We start from the raw sequence: 20,740 nt of genomic DNA, 5'->3' as shown, positions 1-20,740 counted from the left end.
AAAGATACACAAGGGAACATGAGAGTGACGACATTACATAAAAGCTAGTAGAATTGTGAAGTTTCAAAGGCTAGTTTAATAAAGAGCTGAAAGGGAGAAATACACCCAGTAAAGACAAGTAACAGGTTGATATATTTGATTTTAAATAAACAATCATGTGGATTGGCACTGAGAATAGTGCTCAAAGCATTACATAGAGATCAGTGGAATATGAAAGCACACGTTGCCTGGAAGAAATGCCTCACTTGATGATGTGCAAGAATTCTTTTTACATAAAGATTGAGAAATCACAGAATGTACATACAAAATAATGTGATAATGTCATTGCATCTACAACCTGAATTTCCACATTGATTAATACAAGCAAATCTGAACACACATTAGCATAACTACAGATCTAACAGATAAGTTCTGGAAAATTATCTAAATTTGAAATATTACTAGCCTCTTCTACCCTTGTGGCAAAAGTTATCTCCAGTTAGCAGCCCAGTCCTCCCTTCTTCATGGCTCCGAGCTATGGATGATAGACTGTGAACTAGAAAAGGTGAATTCAGTAATATCCCAAACCCAACTATGGTTATAAGAACATCTGCAAAAGTGTAGACAGATTTGCATGGTATTGTTTTTCAACTACTAAGGGTAAACCCACTGTGGCTTTCCTGACAAAACCCTTGAGTCACACAGTAAAAGAAAGGATTCCAGTATTCAAACACAAGACTCGGCTTCCTGGCATTTAGAACTGCAACCCAAAACCCAGTATAGGATGCAATAAGGGAGAAGAATATTAAGGTACAATAACAGAAATGAGAAACTGTGTTGCATAAAATTTGATAATCTGATTCCTATTACAGGTAAGATTTGAATTTGTACAACTTTGCTGGCTTAAGTTGTGTTATTCCTGCTTGCCATTAGGGGAACAGAGGGGAAAAAGTATCGCTTGGCTGTCAACTGTTTAAATACTGTATTTCTCAACGTTTCTCAAAAATACCTTTGCTACCAATCTCATCCTACATCGTCTACCAAAATACCATTCCTTCCTGATTCAAAACCATTGAAAACAAATTATTTCTTTATAAACACTTATTTTCAAGTGCAAAATTGAGAACACTCTTTTCACTGCATTTTCTTAACCAGTTCTAGGTGCAGAAAACCATAGGGGAAAATATTAGAAATATTTCAACCTACATTTGAAATTTGTAAGACAAGGAAATTGAATACATTGTGTTATGTCTAAAAGGTAATTCAATTTATTTACAAATCAATAGAAAAGTGACCTTAAGTCATGGACAGTTTTTAATTTTAGATTTTTTTTTAAACAAACTGTATTTAAACAAAGATGCACCAATAGACTTATTCTGGCCAATTATGATATCGTTTATATTTTGTAGAGAAGTACACAATATATATTTATGAGTATATTTGCGCATTTTAAAATTCCCCTTGTGATTCAAAATGAGAGGATTTTGTATTACTGGTCAGCTTTGTCTCTTTTCTAATCCTTTCTTGGCAACTGTTTAGCTATCACACTTCCATTTACACCTGAAATCTTGTCTTAAAAATCTGTTTCTTTTCATAGCATTCTTTGTAACACGACTTCACGTGGAATGAAGCCCCTCTTATTGCATCAGCTGGGCACCTCATTTACAGAATGTACATCTGAAGCTCACTGGTATGAGGGACATTTTGTCATATATAAAATTACAGCTTTACAGTTACCTAATCTCTCCTGTACATTAAGCTTTAAGACTGTCGAAAGTTTAAGTTCTAGACCCAAATGTTTTCAGACTGATGCTTTTTTTTTTTTAAAGCGTCAGCAAACACTCCATAGTTTTCGCTGTAGTGTTGCTAAATTTTCAACACAATTACTGTGTTTTGTGACCTATAACAGGGAAAAAATAATAGTTTTCTTCATAGCAGAGAATGAGTTGAAATATGTATAATCAGCGTGGGATGACAGGCAGAATATTTCTGTCAAAATATATTGGTTTCTAAAGTTATATTTATGTGAAATGGGCAATAATAATAATTTAAAGTCCTATTTACTTCAGCATTTAAGTCCTACCTCATTTACATTAATTTCTTCCCTGCTGTAAATTCTTTGGTTTCAACAGAATTACCTCTGATTTACTCAGGTGCTAGCCAAACTAGCATCATTGCTTTAAAACATCATATATTACAGTTATTTACACAGAGGAGAAAAAAAAGGCACTGACAGAGATTAGAGTTTCATACACGTGCATTAAGAAATACCTGGGATCTCAGAGAGTTTATTATCTGAAGAGTTAGAGCAGACAAAGTCAGCACAGTTATACTGGACATGGCAAACAAAGAATATTCAGGGCAAACCGAGAAATACTGAGGTGAAGCAGCACTCCAGAGGTCACACAGCAGGTCAGTGGCCAAGGTGTGAAGAGCACCAAGAGCTCCTAACACTCAGTTCAGTGTCTGAGGTCATGCCATCTTTCTGCAAAAACACCCACAAAGCATAAAAACTATAAACCATGTGCCCTGTGTAAGGCCACTGCACTGCTGAAATAAATGTGTTTGGAACCTCATTTAAGAGGTCAGCTCTGGTATTCCTTATACTCTTTTAAAAAGTCCATAAATCCTATCAACCGTGTTTTCTCAAAATAATGTCACATGGTTTTTATGACTGCACCCTCCTAGAATTCTTCCCATTTCTCTGTAGCTCTTTCAGCACATGCGTTGGGGAAACCCCTCAACTCCCACCTTTCCAAATTACCGTGCAGACTTCACAAGGCTCTGTGTATAGGTGCTTTCTGTTCTCTCTGCTTCAGCTTGCTTTCTTGTAATCTGATCAACACACACCAAACAATTACTTCTACACCAACTCTTAAATAAATCTTTACTGGAGACCTTTCTCCTCCTTTCCAAGTTTTGCTAATTTTCCTGTCATTTTGCCAAATTGTTTTCCAATTGCTGCGTGCCCAGAACCTTTTCTATACACTTGGTACTAGTGTCCAGTCCCCTAAGTCCTCCAGTTATCCCTTTTCCAGTCAATGTCATTTCTGTCTTTCAGACCCTGAACTGCCCATTATTTTTAAACTAGGCGTCTTTCTATCTCCAGGTTACGCACAGGGCTGAGTACCAGCTTTACAAAGCAGTCTCTCCAAGCCATTTAAAGGAATCACAGGTGGATCTATACCCTTACAGGGAGTGCGCTGCAGAGTCCCCAAGCAGCTCCTAGCTAAGCCTGCTGCAGACTAGTTCTCTGAAAAACTTTTTTTTTTCTTTCTTTTTTCCTGAGGCAGAAAAGGAAGTTATTTGCAAGTTGGTGAAAACAATTTCCTGTTCAGCTCAACTTGTTGGACCTGTTCACACAGTGGCTAATATCTGATAGTCACGGTCTAGGAGCATCGTTCTCAGGCACTGTAAGAAAAATTTAAGCAGCACGAATATTAAGAAAATCACCTGCATAAGTGAGACTTGTATGGGCAGCTACAGAAAACTGACATACCTTGCAATTTGGTTACATAGGTTGAATCGTTTAAATCAATTCTAAACTGTTAATACAGAGGGCGATATTTATAAAAAAAAAAGTCAACATATTTTAAGCTACATCCTTTATCATCTTTACCTATCATAATCAAAAACCAAAGTCAAGTGCTATGCTTCTAAGCATAAAAAGCAAAGAAAAAGAAGAGTAAGGAAAAGCTTTTCAAAATCTATTTATTCTTCATTTTTAGTAATCAAGATTTTATCCATTAAGAGATCTCCATTATATGTTGTTCCTGGCACACTGTATGCATCACTAACCATATGCCTTCTGTAAACTGTAAGAGTTCAGCCATTCACTTCATTCATTAAAATTCACAGGGCCTATTATTCTGTTTACAGTCTAATAGATATTCACTGTCACTATTCAGGCCTCTGATTCAATTTGCCTAAATCCCAGATGCAGAGTAATCCTGATGGAGATTAGCTTAATTTATCACCAATTTCTTCTCAGAACCAAGAAAGGTTGGTATTTCATAATAAAAGCTGTGTTTCTCCTTTTTTCCTAAAGCAGACACATAGCAAAAAAGAAGCAATAAATGCCTGATTTTTTTTTAATAGTGAGATTTTTTTCAGTTACACGTAATTTGCTTTGCATATAGGACACCTTCTCTAAAAGGTGTGTATTCTGCAGGTAAGTATACTGATTCTCATCAGACTGGAACACATGCCTGTGACCAAATTTTGTGCTGATTCTGACTGAACACAGATTGGCACACTCATCATCTGCTCCATACAATGCAAACCAATCACCCTGGGTATACTTTTCTAGGTGTTGACAGTTTGGAGTGTAATAAATGAAATATACTTTACTTTCGGCTCTCAAGTGTTCCCACTGAGGAACGTTTTCTAGCAACTGGAAGTTATATTAAAGGTGTCCACTTTCAAATCAAAACTGACAGTGCTGATTTATGTAAGTGATACTATCTGATGTCATTTGCAAAATATCCCAGTGACCTGCTGAAGAAATCTTTGTTTGGTCAAACAACACCTCCAAATCAGCACAGTTCATATACAACTGCAAATTTTTCAAAATAAATCAAATTTTATCTGCACAGCAAACCATAGTTCTATTTCAATAAAAAGTTAGTTCATTATTGCCAACTATAAAATTTTACAAATATCTATTATGCTTAGCATTTTTAGATGAAGAAACAAATGATCATTCAAGTGGCATCCTGCATCTGATCTAGGCACCCACACAAAAAGCACGTTCTGCACACCTTAGGCCTGGAAGAAGTTGGAGCAGTGGTACTGCCAAGAAAACTGAACCCACGGGATGTGAGAATACATTCACCAGTGGAGATGTCCTGTGAAGAAGATGTGTTATTGTTTCACCATAACTAGAGAATTCTGAGAGTCCCCTGTAAGGATTTACTTCCATCCAAAAAACTGGTTCTGTAGCTGGGGGTACAGGCAGTAGCAGTGTACTTGTGCTGCTTCTCTTGCTGGAAAGGAACTGATAAAAACCAACAGAATATTTCCCAAATATTCAGACTCCCAACCCAACTACTCATTATCTCTAATGTATTTATTTATTTGTTTGTTTGTTTATTTTGAGATAAGGAACTAATAGGACATTATCTGCATATGGCTATTCTGGGAAGAACACGTTTCTTGGCAATGCTCTATCTTTCCCAACACAAAACAGTTCAAGAGAAAAAGACAATCGTGGGAATTTGCCAAATGACAGGAATTTTTAACATGGAAATGGTGAGTTGTTAATTAGACTTACTCTTTGTAACAGGAGTTTCACATGACATTTTTGATTAGCACTGCCACTAAAGGGCAGTCCCAGTATATCTAGCCTGCAACCATGTAAAGCTGTCCCTGTTCTGACCCACTGTGGTACACAAAAGCCGGTGCTCTGGGCTTTCCAGAGCTTAACTGCATTTTCATGAGCAAGCTCACAACTGACCCATATAATGTTTGTGATAACATTTCATAAATGGAGGAGGGAGGAAGTTTCACAGGGGGAGATATGAGCAGTGAGGGTCACTCAGAGGTGGAAATTTTTAACAGAAGTTTTATCTTAAACTGCATATTAAACTACAGCCCAAGATAGCAGTGAGAAAATATGCCACAGTAAAACTGATGCCAGGATTCAAGGTAAACTGCAGACAGACAAGAGAGACTGACATATACTGGGATATAAGGTAAACTGACTGAATGGCACAAAAACTGGCAGAACATCACTCAGCCAAGCAGACCTCTGACATGTGTGGCTCCACATAGCTGTGTGTCAAACAACAGAGCAAGGGAGAACTGCACCTAGCTTAAGCCCTGCTCTGAGAAGCAGAAATGAGGGCAGATGTCTTAAGAGAGTGAGCGTTATATTCCCTGAGTGATCCACTGAGCTTGCCAAGTAAATTGCCATGGGTCTCGGGTTTGGCAGTCGGTTCTATCAGATGGTTATACTGAAGACCTATCAAGAGCAATGCCAGAACAGACCAGATGTGAACTGTACTTCAGTGGGTATCCACTGTGGAGGGCACACAAGTCCCAGATCACAAAGGCGTTATGGAATTAAGAAATGCACTCAACTGACTCTGAAGCATTCAGCCTCCATCACCTATTTATTACAGCTACAATTTAAAATAGGTGCCTTATCAATACTTCAAAACATCTTCCTCAAGGTCAGAAAAGTCAGGAAAGATACTTTCATGCTCAGGCAGATGTCATCACCACAGATTAACTTACAAAAAGGAGTTTTGCTGATGTACAAGTTGAATGGGACAGACACCACTACTAAGTCTTGTACTTACAAGGGTCTGTAACTTCAACAACATATGGTCAAAGTCTAGGTGAGCCAAATAAATAAACAAATAAATAAATGACTAATGCAGGAAAACAGAATTCCTCAGAATTGGGCAGGATTTTGGACAATTTTATAGCAAAGTAGTATGCTGTACCCTACTTTTGATAGGCATCCAGTCAAGTAGTCTAATAGCATTTTTTTCCTTTTATGCAACGGCTGTTTTCTGCATGTGTTGTCACAGGTACTACAAGCACAACAAAGAACATTGTGCTCTGGTTGCTGTGCTGCATGCAAATAGCAAGATCCATCTGAGGATCCGATAGTGTAATACATGTTATAGGAAATACTGAACAATGGTACATTATAGAAATTGGATGCATGGTTCAAAGAGAATTTATGGTGCTAATGGAAACTGGATGGGATAAAAACATGTAGCTTTATAAAAGGCATCTAAAATACTCTCAAAGCCACCTGGTCCCTCTTACAGGTAGTTAGTGTTTTTCTGTAATAAAAATGTTTTATTGGGCCTGGCTTACATTATGCTTACAGCCTTACTGTCATTAATATTTATCAGTCTTCATAAATGCCACTGACAAATTTTATCAGGATTTGATATCTAATTCTGTGAACATGTTTAATAATAAGGTTTAGCTCTGATCTCTACAGAACTCTAGAAACTCCTAAATTTCATGAATTACTTTTCAGATCAACCACACAGGCCATTTTTAATCCATTTAACATATTATTGGTATTGAATAGCCTACATTTTTTATCTGAACACCTCACTGATAGGTCAGACATCTTAAAAAAGAATATATTAAAGTGAATAGTAGTCTTTATCAACTGACTTGTACTGCCTTCCAGAAAAGAAATGAGATTTATTCAACTTACTTTCCACAAAGCCATTCTAAGAAATATAATTATACACTTTGCTTTACTACTTTAATAACTGGATTTCATATCAGATTTTCACTATTTTAGCCAGAAATAAAGTCAGACTAACTGACCTAAAAATACCTGTCATGACTGCCTTTTCTGGATAGCGACTCAATATTATTTAGAGTCATGGCAGTGTTATAGTGTATATATACACTTACTTTGAATACTTATTCAAAATGATGATCAGCAAGAGAAAAATCCCTTAATCAGTCCTATAAAGTTGTAACCATGAAAGTTCTCGATTTAAAAATGCTAGTTCTTTCAAGAAATTGTTTAAAATCCTCCGTCGGCTACTAACAGATTGTGAATGTTTCATCATCTTCATATACCATCAGCCTACTTCCTTGCAGGTACAAACTAGAAATATTCGCACAAGATTTCTATCCTTACACGAAGTTGTTTTATCAAACAGTGGATCATATCCACCCTGTAATAGCTATCTTCTAGTGCATTTTTACATCTTGCCCCTTTACTGTTATTCTTGGCCTTGCGACCCACAGATTTCCTCCTGATTCTTTCAGCCTCTTCTCCAGCTGCTATACTCAATTGCTGCTCATATTTTCAGGTTATTATCTATAAACCATTTTCCAGTTCCTTTATATTGCCCTTTTATTTCTAAATACTGTGTTCTCTTTCCTATCAAATGGAAATAGGTATTACCCTCTAATTATGGAACTGTGTTTTTTTGGTTACTTAAACTGTTATGATGCACAATTTCTATTCATATTTTCTGCTAGCCTGTATCTTCCTCATAACAGCTTTAGAGAAATAAGCTGCTCTGAATCAACCTATTTTAGAAGCCCTGTTGGTTCCCACTGAATGTAACTTAGGACGTAACACCTGAACCCTATACCACACCAACAAAAATAAGTCCAATAATGACTGACAACATATTGGATGCAGCAACTTTTGTTTGTGATTATTTCTTCCACCATTTTTAGAAACTATCACTACATTTTACAATGCAGCAATTTCAGTTAGTTGCCTAAGTGTCCCAAACTGGACTCCCCATAGCAACAGAACGCTTTATTGTCATTACAAATATGTGCTTCAGCAGTAATTCATCATATTCTCTAATTTGATCCAGTAGTGTGCATCAGACATATCAGAAACCTTTTCTCCAGCTTTAGTAACTTGGTATATTGATCCAAATGGATTCAGGATTGTGTGGCTCCCAGTTACCAGTAACTATAAACGCAAGTACCTGTGTCTGCTATAAACAGAAAGAGCCACGCTCTCTTCTCCGAAGTTCCTCTGTTGTCCTATTACTAGCTGCAGCTATTAATTAACAACGCTGAAATGACTTAATTGTTGTATGTTAAAAAAAGAACTATATAATGTCATGAGAGACATGGAACAGCTAGAAAAAGTAACTACATTCAATTGATTAATGAGGAGATTACACTTGCACTCAGAAAAACAAGTAAGGCTTGTGAAGTGATCAGAATAGCCCACAAAGATAAAAAGGTAATACAGGTATCTTGAACAGATTAAGCAAGAGACGTTTTAAACTTGATCAAATTTGATCTCTACACAGAAAAACTTATTTGATTTACTGAATCTTAAGTGAGAACCAAGATCAGGGGAAAACTGGCAGCTACCTGGAAGGAGAGAGTGAAAATGAGACAGACCAGACTTCAAAGGAAGAGCTGGTGCAGGAAGGAGTACTGCTACTTACTGTGCCACCTCGATCTTCCTAATACAGGTTATAGCCTGAGATATGTAAGAGGCATTTTAATAGGATTTACTTGATATACTACAAAATTCCACTGAAATGAGAAGGATTTTCAAGTGTATTTTTTACAGTGGCATACTGTGAATAAAATCTGATTTCAGAGAACTTTTTTTCCATAAATATTTAGTACATAACTAAACAAAGCAGTCTACTGAGGAACTCCCTGATCATCAATGTTTGACTTGTAGACACGGTCTTTATTTTCAAAAAAATCTTGCTGCAGAGGAACAGTAGTCAGCAAAAATGTTACCTGAAATATGCATGCATGCTCTTTTATCCAGGGGAGAAACTACATATTTTACTTTATTAACTAAATATTCTTATTATTTATAGAGAAACTATATATTAATATTCTTTTCACATACAGTACAACCATGTAAACACTAATGATATTCATGGTAACTAACAGAGAAGCAGCCATCTTATTCAACAGTGAATGAAGTATCATAATAGTTGCTGATAGGTGATTTTCCTCATTACAGCTAGTTCTGAGAACAGAAGATCTACTTACACATTTTCCAATTTTTTACAAAATTTTCATTATAGAAGTATGTAAAGTATTGGTAGTACGAACACTTATTCATCTTCTTTGTCTGTAATTGCTACTGCAACTTATTCAATGAAGTAATTCCAAAATTCATAGCAGCCTGAATGGAGACTGAATTGCATCTCTCTGTCATCAATGACACAGGAGTATTTAATTAAAAAAAATAGGTAACATATTAGACTAATTCAGACTTTCCCATGCATAGCCAAAACAAGCATGCAGCTGTGGGAAGAACACTCATTTCTTCCACTTAGAGGAAGCATTCTGTATTAAAAGAAAGCAATTTTCCCCCCTGAAAAATAACAGCTTGTTCAAGAACAGACAAGATAATTCTGAATCATCAGGCACAGTGATGAGTTTTATACCACTTTCCCAAGGGTTATGAAACAGGACAAACAGAAGATAGCTTTTAGTTTAATCACAAACTTTAAAAAGAACACAATTTTTAAATAAAAGGTACATTTTTTTCATGAACATCTATCATAATTTTTACTTTATATCTTTTAGCTTACAACCTCTTTGAATTTAGGATTTTAAAGTGCATTCAACATTGTTCAGTCTTTTTTCATAATGAGGTTGATGTGAATTTTACATTGAACTGAATGTTATACATTATATTGAACTGAACTGAACATGGGATGGTTTCAGGCCATGCCAGAGGTCTGAAAACTGCCATGTAGTGTGACTAGCTATCTGATGATGAAAGAAAGAAGGTAAAATGCACAAATATTTAAGTTACTAAATTTCAGTCCACAGAGGAAAGTTATTCATTAAGAGATAACTATATATGTCTTCTTTTTACAGTGCATAAGAATAGCACTGCCCTTTACTTCGGATGCTATCAGGCTTGCTCAAATATATCTGAAAGCAGCTTACCTCTACAGAAATCCATGAACAGTAGACAAATGGATCTGTTTCATGGATTAGTAAGATATAACCTTGTCTGAAGGTAGGTATATAGTAGGTACATGCTATATTCAATATATATGTGTGTATATATATATATATAAGGCATTGTAATTCTTAGTTACATAGTTACTTCAGAAAAGCAAATAATACTTATATTTCAAATATTAAGTTACAAAACACAGATTAGTCCCTTCTGTAGAACTGCACACTGATGATAAAGAGATCTACATAACACCACAGACAGTATTATTGCATGATACACTGTAGCAGATTGTTAAGTATTTAACTAAAATATGGAAATAATATTCTACATACTGCTTTTAAAACGGCTTTCAAATTTGCAATGTAGAGGTTTCCTTATTTAGTATTTCTGCAACAAAAAGCAAATGCATGTGGAAAATGAAGTAATTCACACTAATCAGCAGATAAGAATTTTTTTCTTTAATGTGCTGGGAGATTTTTTTTCTGCAGAGTAATTTCCTATACAACTAAGCGCTTTTTCATGAACAAGTAGACTGGCAGTCATATAGAAAGAGATGACCAATAACAATTATGGAAGTCTTTGGAAGTCTAGGAGAGAGACCTAGAGCCAGCGACTCTTTCTCCCTGTTGAGACCAGTTCAGAGTTGACACCAGGCAAGTGCAGGAACTCCAAAGATTATTCTACAACAGGGAATGCACCAAAGATTAAACTCATTTAATCTTTTACACTTTGCTTTCACTAAGGAATACTTTTATCTTGCTCAACACTCAAAAGAAAATCAAAACTCAAACCTTCACAAACGTCATGAACTCTTCTACTTTGTCACTGGTGAGCAGCAGCTTATTATGTACTGTTTCCAAAGCCTGTCCGCTCTGTTTAGCCAAGCCATGTAGTTGTTGAGATGCAGCAGTCTCCAGTTCAGTCATGGCACATTCAGTCTCCATCATTTTGCTCTCTAGGCGGGTAAGCTTGAGATCCTGAAATAAATCCACAGAGAAATGGCAGTGGTATGGTAAAAGCTGATAGACAGCTATGGTAGACCACAAACATCACAGAACATTCTACTTGCAAGACATGAAATGTAATTTCATGGGAAAAAGTGATTTCATGTTCGGTTATTATGTCCACATTTCAGCATCTAAAGTTCAGTGATGTGACTGAACTATATCAGAGACACACATTATTACTGAGCTGCTTTCTTCTTCCTTTCTGTATTTAAAAAGTCTAAGCTAATGACTTTGCAACTTTTCATTGGACAGTGAGGTAGGAAAAAGTTCCACAGTGGAGCCATCACAACGCTAATATACCTTTTTCTCCAACTCATCTTTAGCCTTGTGATACATCTGCTGATACTGAGACTTCTCTTTTGTAGCTACATTAAGTCTTTGTTTCAGTGAGTCAATGGAAGTTTTTTTATTTGAACAGTCTTCAGCCAGTGCCTTTACCTGAAATAATGAAAGGTCAAAAGCAATTGGCTATTAAGATACAAAACTTAAAAATGAAAATCAAATCACAACTATGCTTACCTATATCACATAAACATGCCTGTATTATATAAATAATTTGACTGAAGTACCCTTTTCTGAAATTACAGTCTTTAATAATTCTCTATGGCTGATCCAGTAGAGATCAGTCTGCACACAATCTTGTTACATAAAAGTTTTGACTTATATTAAGTGTAAAGAAAAGCTCTTCATTTACAGAGCTCTTTTTTATATATATTTCACTGCTACAGTGTGTGCAAAAGGGAGTAAACCACAACTTCCACTCATTTCTTCTACCAGAGGTAAAAACAATAATCAAAACTCTGCTGAGAACATAACTGTCTACAAGTTAATAGTCTGTAAAGCCTCTTAGATAATTATTGTAATTTTGCCATACAATGCAAACACTGATTTTGGGTAAAATGAAATAGACCAATGCTCCTAGAAAATCATTCAGCCCTCCTGACAGTATTAATCACAAACTTTTCCTGGCAATATTGTGTAACAGGGAATTTCTTTGATCTTCTGCTGAAGAAAATGTAAAATTTATCAAGTTGATTTTCCACATGGAATAATCCAATTAATGTATGGAATTTGATTCTCTGGAATCTAAGAAATGCAGCACTTAAAATACTTGAAAAACCCAGCACTGAAGCACATTGTTCCATTCAAGATGTTTCATCTAACACCAAAACCAGGTATTTCTCTCGTTCCATACTTCAGCTCCCTTGCTTACTTTTGCTCTCACTCTCTGGCTGCAGATTTCTCAGTAACACCTTGTATTTGGCACCGAGGGTAAGACAGTAGTTCTCTCTAGAGCTGAAAGTGCTATATGACTGTAAGCAGTGATAGTGCTTGTGATACCCACCAAGCACCCCCATTCTAGGAAAGCAAAAGCAAATTAGTAAATTGTTTTGTTTTTTCTGTTTTGGGGTCAAACACTGCATAACCTCAAAGACAACCAAATGTCATAATCTTCTTGTGGTATTAAAGGCCAAAGTGCGGTATGTTGGTTGGATAATACAGAAAGATGTCAAAACATATACAAGTTTTCCTAGTTTTAGCGAAATCATCCTAGAATTTTGCAGGAGAAAATAATTTGCCATAGAATGTAAGGTCTAGCTTACACAGAATTAATTTAAGGTAAGAACTGTGAATCGTTTATAACATTGCAATAGAAAACAGATTACATATTAAAGCATTTAACTACTATAACCAGGAAAGGTGCATGGACTTCATTAGTGTGTCATGTAAAATCACCCTTGCTTCAGGTCTATTGCATTTTATGAACTTATAGTGCATAAAACTAGATGTCACTACTTACAGTATATCCTTGCAATTCAGTGTTCTAAATATTCTTCATATTTAATGATACCTCTTATGAACATACATGAAATTATGCTGAATCCATTCAAGCTATCACCATATACTGATTTCATACAAATTACAGTGGAAGGAATTACACCCTTAAATTAACTCTATATTGTTTACTTGAAGCAATCTATTGATTTAATATGTATACTGTGTTGAAGTAACTTATGTAAATCTACCAGCTTTTGCTTTTCTGAAAACTATCCCCTGCAGGAAAGAAGTACCTTTCTCTCAAGACTTTCTAATGAAACACTAGAGGCTTTCTCGTTTTCTTCATTTGCTTTTAGACGAGACCTTAGGTCTTCTATCAAATGTCTTTTCATATTAAGGTCCCTCTCCAATCGAGAAATCCTAGAAGGGAAGAAGTGACACTGCATGTCACTGTTAGAAAATATTGTTAACCTGTACATGTTTTAAACAATTAAAAAGTATAAATGCAGCAGACAAAATATAATTCCTGTAGTTTAGAATATTTCTAAAAATAAAAGCTGATGCAATTCTTGCAATTTATCCTAGTCTCAATCATTAAAACCAGTTGCAAGTCTCTTACTAAACAGACCTATTTCTAAATATGCAATTTATTTGTGATTTCCTTTTTGCTGTGGTTGATGCTCCAACTTGTCTAATCTTAAGCTATTATAAAAAAAAGGTAAAAATCATGTTGAACACACAAATTTTAATCAATTAGATTTCTCAGATATCTCAAGCAGGTATCATTCAAACACTGCTTTGTACAAAATTATTTTTCAAAGAAAGTGAAAGGGGGAAGTCTCCTTTCATCCAGCTATTACACAGAAACACACAAAAAGTCTCTATTCCTATAATAATGTCAGATAAGATAATAATTCTTAAAACCTGCAAAACCTAGATATAACATCAGAATTTTTCAGAAACTTCTCAAAAAAATAAACTCTCATGTACTACAACGTTATCTCTGTTCAATGGGAAAATTATGCCATATACAATGCTTCCACCATTATGATGCAAATTAATATTTTAAATATGAACATAAACAATACCTGAATGTGTTCAGATTTCTGGATATTATTTTTCTTCAAATGAAAGCAAAATGAATGATGGTAAAATGTTCAGGAATAAAACATTGTTGATATTGTGTCAATACCGTTTAAAAAAAAAAAACCAGGAAAAGAGTGCACCTTTAAATTTCTACCATCTATATTACATTTATACTATTAATGTTATTTTGGTGATTCTATCTTAAAGTTTACAAAAAAACAGTGTCTATTTAACAGTATCTATTTTATAAAGGAAGCATGACAACCAGAAATTCTATTTTAAATTGAGGTCTCATGGTGGAAAAATTCAGGTTCACTTTGAAACAGAAAAAAAACCAATGTACACAATTTAACAGTTTAAAGAGTTCTCTATTTTTGAAATGAACCAATTTCAGAAAAGTAAACTGCATACTTTCCACAAATAAAAAAAACCTAGAATGGTTAGAAGAGTTAAAACTCTGGGACATGCAAAAATTTCACAGATACACCAATAGATTATGTCTATATAGTAATATAATTGAAGAACAGTATTTTATCAGTTAAAGTAGGTAGAATAAAAATCTCAGTTGAATACTTCACAACAATACATATGAATTCCAAAATCAGTAGTAAGCCTTAATCAATTCAAATAGAAGCAAGTACAACTGTCCTTTTGAACTTTTTATGAATGTAAGACTGAATATTTAATCTTGTTTAAGCATCTGAACCTTGACATAGCTCTTAGCCCCTAGGCAAAGAATTACTGTATTTGAAGGACTGTGTATAACAGTGCTGAGGAATTCATTTAGACTTACGTCAAGGATAAAACAGTCAACTCTAGAGTCTGCGTTTTGATTTAAGGTATTCTTACTGCAATACTGATACTGTAGCTAGCTAATCATTCATCAGTTTAAACAAAATACAATTTTAACATGTACTGCTCCAGTTTCTAAAGAAAACCCACCTCTGACAGCCTGGAAGACTGCAATAAAAAGAATAATAAAACATTCTCTTAAAAATCTAATGGTTAACGTTGCAACAATTATAGAGCTGCCACTGGGTGGCACCAAACACAACGGATAGAAGAGTGAACGTACTTCACTTGCAGTTCCCGAATCCGTTCTTCTTTTTCCTGGAGTTGGTTTTTTAGTGACTTAATGGTGGTCGATTGCTTAGTGATTTCATTATTCGAATTCTATATTGAAAAATATTAAAATATAAATAAATCACACGGAATATTATCACAGTCAACAGTAAATTTGTTTGAAATAACAGGCCGTGTAAACTCCCACGTGTTTTATGAACATTCTTAGAAATTAATTGGCACAAAAGGAGCATTCTTACTTTCTAGCAACACTTAAGTAGAAGTATATTCCTTGGAAAATATGAACAAAATCAATACTTTTCCACTGCACATAATACATGATTAATAGATATTCCCCAGGACACCTGCAAGCCCAGTGTACCTATGGGGACCACACTGCCTCTTGCATAGCCTGGTCAGCTGAAAAGGTAACAGAAAAGAAGAGAAATAAAACTGGATCTTCATTTGAGCTACATCCTTGAATGGTACAGATCTACAGCACAAGGGGCCTACCCTTACAGAGCAACAATTTCCTATGATCCCTTTCATCTTCTGCATTGAGAAATACAAGACAATCTACAAGCGCAGTTGTTTTTGTGTCCCTTAAAACTCAAAGCATAAGACAAAGACATTTCCATTTGGCCATACTAACACAAATCCTACATTTCAGTACCAAAAAAGATATGACCCTAACTTTCAGGCATGTGTAATTCCAGTTAAGGAGAATTATACAGTTGTTGGCCTTTGCTCATTGTATATAGTAGGAAGTAAAGAAAAAAGCCTCAATGCGTCCATGCAAACACACAGATAATCTACCCAAGATTTAAATACCGAACAACTGAATCACTCTACATAAATAAAAATATGATATTTAACTAAGTAGCCATCTTAGCAATCTGAGCATATGCACTGAATGCCATTGCTGAAAATGGCAGCTCAAACATCTCGTATAAAAAGATTTCAGAACTCCAAAAGGTGTTGCCAAAAGATACATACGTGTTAAGTGTACACACAAGACGTATGTGTGCATACATGCATGCAGGTTCACCCACCGTACTCAAGCTTTTTACTCTTTACATATAAACAATAAGCGAACAGATCAGACATGCTGTAAACAAAGATACTTCAGGAGAATTTCTCTGCTTGGTGCAGACTTGTAATGCCTATTAACATTAATGGCAGTATTGTACATAACTCTGTGCACCTCAAGGGGAGCATATATTCTTGTGTGCATAGTTAGATGTAAAATACTGTTCTTAATAACTTGTCTAGTCTATTTACTATTATTATAATGTGAGGTATAACCAGAAAATTGTTAAAATGATGTATGCTAGCTGAATATTCCTGAGTTTCCCGAGACCTGTTTGTTGAGCTTGCGCTTCATTAGTGTGAAGCACAGCACCCCGTTACACGGTTTACACACCAGATACCAACTCGAACACTTGGTAAGGTGGGCCTCTGCACAGGCTCAGAGGCAGACATATGCTTATGGTATTTTGCTTCCAAACTCACCACCCACACTTAACACATTTCTTCCTATTGGCAAAGGTTCAATACACGCAACATAAACAAACAGTGCAAAGACAGTTTTGAGGAAAAAAAATAACTAACAAAACCAGGTACTTTTGAGCTTTTGAGGTATAAGGAAAGCCTTTGCTGCCCCTACATTCAGTCATTTTAGGAGAGTAACTTTGTATCTCCTTTTTAAACAAGCTAGTTAGCCTGGAACAATAGTTGACAACTTTTGCCAGTTTCTTCTGGTAGAAACGACTTGCAGGACTTGATTTTTGAAAAATTTCTAGGTTGAAATAACACTACAAATTTCAGTAACTTATGTAGCTTACAAGACCCTTATAGTCAAAACTCTAATTCAATTCAGCAACCAGTGAATTTACTATCTGGATTTAGGGTCACAGATTATGTTTATTCTAAATGTAGTTTTGCATATATGGTTTATTTTTTACATTAAAAATCGAATACATCTTCAAGAAGGAATTAAAAGTCATGTTAGTATTTTGACATCAGATGTACATATGCTTGCTCAACTTTCCTCTGCTGCAGAAACAAAAAAAAACCCCACCCCTGATTTTTCAGCAATATATTTTGCAGTTCACATGTAGCAGACAAATAAAGTAAGTTTCTAGCATGAGTGTTACTGTTAAGAGTATTTTTTTTTAAAGTCCTCGTTTTGTATTTTTCTTACTTTTCTAGAGCAACTGACTACTAGGTTTCTGGATAATGAGGACACTCATCTAAAAGGAACAACCCTAATTAACAGAAATTACCACTCACCAGAAACAGAAGCAGATTAGTCAAACCCAAATCTAAAATCAACACTCAAGAAGTCAGTGTGTATAGTTTCAAGATCTCTCTCTCATCATGAAAGCAGATCAAATTATGTGCCTTTTTATGGCTACTCCCTGCTGCCCTCATCTCTTTATCAATGTGGCCTGCCTTTACTACAGTGTGCTACAACCGAGATCTGTAATACCATGATTACCATCAACAGCAAAGAGGTCCGAGCACTACCCGTATCCCGCGCTAGCACAGCTAATCCAGTACTCAGAGACAGAGCCAGCTATACTGTTCATGTAATATGGCCTTTTCTTCTAGTTGATCCTTTGGCAGCCAGCTTGCTAGTGTGCCATTTCTTCCAGCAACAAGCTGTACTATTTTGACCTTTTCTCTCTCCTCAAATATTAAACACAAAGTGATGGGAAAAAACCAACTCTGAGACATTCTGTTGCACATGTATTTCCTTCAGTGAGGAGAGAGGAAGAATTAGTATGTTGGAGCCAGGCCACCTGCTGAGAAACCTCTCAGATCAACGCAGACCAGCACCTACCATCATCCACATCTAACAGCATCACTGGAGACTGAAAAAAGAAATCAGCGAGTTATTATTTTCCTACCAGCTAATCTACAAAAATACAAATACAAAAAGAGCGTTGTCGCTTTGAAGACAAGAATAGCAGTGACATATAGGTAACATGACACTGTCACATTACATGAGCTGCCCCATCAGCTCAAATTCTTTGCTCCCCTTCCCCTTCCACAGATAGCTAGCTATTGCTTACATCTGTCTTAAATGAAGCAAGGAATCAACACAATTTTCATTAAATTAATTCCACAGCACTTTCCAACAAGACGTATTTAATCATTGTGTGAAAACCCAGCAAGCCTCCCTGTCTGGCCTATTTGATCTGCAAAAATGGTCTTAATTGTAACTTCTAATTCTCTCTTATGACTATGCTTCTAGTGAACATCACCTCAGTTGCTGATCATTGGCTAAGATAAGTGATATGCATATGTGAGTATACGTGTATCTGTTTGACCCAGTTATGAAGTACTGTTCATAAGAATTATCCTCAGCACTAAATAATCTGTTCTGTCACCTTTAGTTTGCACTGCAGCTGTTTCATCTCGGAATCAATATTCTTTGAAGGAGCTGGTGTGACTTCACTCTTGCTGGCAGTTTGAGACAGATGTTCTCTCAACTTCAATTTTCCTTGTAAATATTCCTTCTCCTGTTGCCACTTGGCCAGGTTGGAGGTCAACACCTGTTTTGCAAACAGAGGAAACAATCACAATTGCATCCTAAAAATATTTCTGCTTGATCATATGAGATGTTTCTCTGGTTCAGAATTCAAAAGGAATAAACCAGTATATATTATCTGTAATTATGTTGCATAGCTATCGGTTGAATTCTCTAGTCTATGCAAAGATCAAACCCAGCAGGAAAGAGAAGCCAACTAAAATTAAAAACAAGCAATTTTTTTTAAAAGGCAAGCTAATTCAATTTTGACTGTACACATTGCTATTTTGACCACGACAAAAAATATCATACAAAACTGTAACAGTAGTTACTGCTGAAACCTGTTTATCTATAGCCTCTCTGAGATTCAGTAATTATTTCTACACAGAACGTGAAGAAATACCAAGGTGTCTCAGACACCAATGCATATTAAAGGTGGTTAAATTTCAGATCTGTTTTCATGGTGACCACTGTAAGTTCACTTGAATTGCTGTGCTGACAACTGCTATAAAACATACACCCTTCTCTTGGCTTTTGTTTTGATATTTGTAGGGCTTGTAGAGGTTAAAGCAAAGTGGACCAGCTGCACTAAATAACTTCTGGTTGGCTGGTCTTTACTCATGTTGTGTTATTTCTTCCCTTTCACATATATGCATCATAGCCAGAGAACCACACATTCTATAACCTTGACTCTAGGGCTGAGGTACTTAAGTGGTAAAAGCCAAGCTGGAGCAGGACAGGATAACAGATGTTAGTTGTTTATTCCACTGGGTAGGTCTTACCACCCTATACTGCAGCCAAAACGCTTCTCATTTAGCAGCATAAATGCTAAGTCCAATTAGCAGACGAGGCTTGTTAGGGATTTAGTTCAAATAAATAACATGCAAACAAACTCTCAGTCTTGTTGCACTTGATTGACAACTGACAAGACTTATTCAATCCTTGTAACAATATATTTCACAGTACTTCTTATAGAGGTAATCTTATAAATAAAATATTTAATTTAAATAATATTGAATGTTGTTTTGCAAAAAGGGGAACTGAAATAATCTTCATGCTAGTGGTTAACTTTCACAAATCTGTGGTCAGGCAAAAGCCACCAATGGCCTAACAACTGCTCCTTAAGAGGGTAACTACAGTACTATCTTATTATTCCAAAGAAGACTGCAATACAGCAGTTCAACGTAAGGAACAGTGACACAAAATGGTATTGAAATCTGTCAAAGAGCAAGAAAAAACCCAACCAAAAAACTTCCTTTATGAAGGATCCTGGTAAGAAACTGGAGAAGATACTACACCTTGAAATAACTGAATGTATGCCCAATTACATGCTGGTACACAAAGTAGCATAGGTGAGCAAAAGTTAAAAATTCTAAGCATTTTATTATTTAATTAAAAATAGCTTTTATACTGTTTGATGTTATTAGAAAAAACTTTTTATATACATGTGTTCATATACACAGGCACTTCCATGCTATTAATCTCAGGATCAGGCATCTATCCAAATATAAGAAAAACTACTTATGGTCATGTTTATTGCCATTATGAATGACATGAGAATGCTTGTACATTTTGCATTAGCTTAAAAAGAGTATCACAGGTACACCAAAACGTATTCTGTATTTAAAGTTAAAACTCAACAGTATTTCACACTTAAGTGCATTTATTAAAGCCAATGGGCAGTTTACATGTATATCCGAGGTAAGTACTGTTTTTAGTAATGGGGTTAATCTTTCCATTCTCTTCCATGTCTGCTGTCATTATTGAACAAGACATAAGTAAGTGTTAATGTATTTTCCAATTGGCTACTCATTAATCCAATGTATTATTCTCACAATTAATACAGTCTGAGTGAAAGACAAAATGAAGGCTACTTTCTTTAAT

The 20,740-nt window shown here is 35.5% G+C and overlaps 1 protein-coding gene across 3 annotated transcripts in view; it reads right to left on the bottom strand.

The window, feature by feature from the left end:
* CNTLN (centlein) overlaps positions 1 to 20,740 on the bottom strand; it is a 197,755-nt gene that overhangs the window by 16,698 nt on the left and 160,317 nt on the right. For all 3 annotated transcript variants that reach the window (XM_080371891.1, XM_080371890.1, XM_080371892.1), the window contains 5 exons: positions 18,717 to 18,881; positions 15,335 to 15,432; positions 13,467 to 13,593; positions 11,695 to 11,832; positions 11,179 to 11,364 (listed from right to left, as the gene is read on the bottom strand). In XM_080371891.1, coding sequence (XP_080228017.1) covers positions 11,179 to 11,364; positions 11,695 to 11,832; positions 13,467 to 13,593; positions 15,335 to 15,432; positions 18,717 to 18,881 — 714 coding nt within the window. The remainder of the gene's footprint in view (positions 1 to 11,178; positions 11,365 to 11,694; positions 11,833 to 13,466; positions 13,594 to 15,334; positions 15,433 to 18,716; positions 18,882 to 20,740) is intronic.

The sequence above is a fragment of the Falco punctatus genome (assembly GCF_963210335.1).
Source record: "Falco punctatus genome assembly, chromosome: Z".
NCBI lineage: Eukaryota > Metazoa > Chordata > Aves > Falconiformes > Falconidae > Falco > Falco punctatus.
Note: the sequence above shows the minus strand (reverse complement) of the source record. Positions and strands in the feature narration are given on the sequence as shown.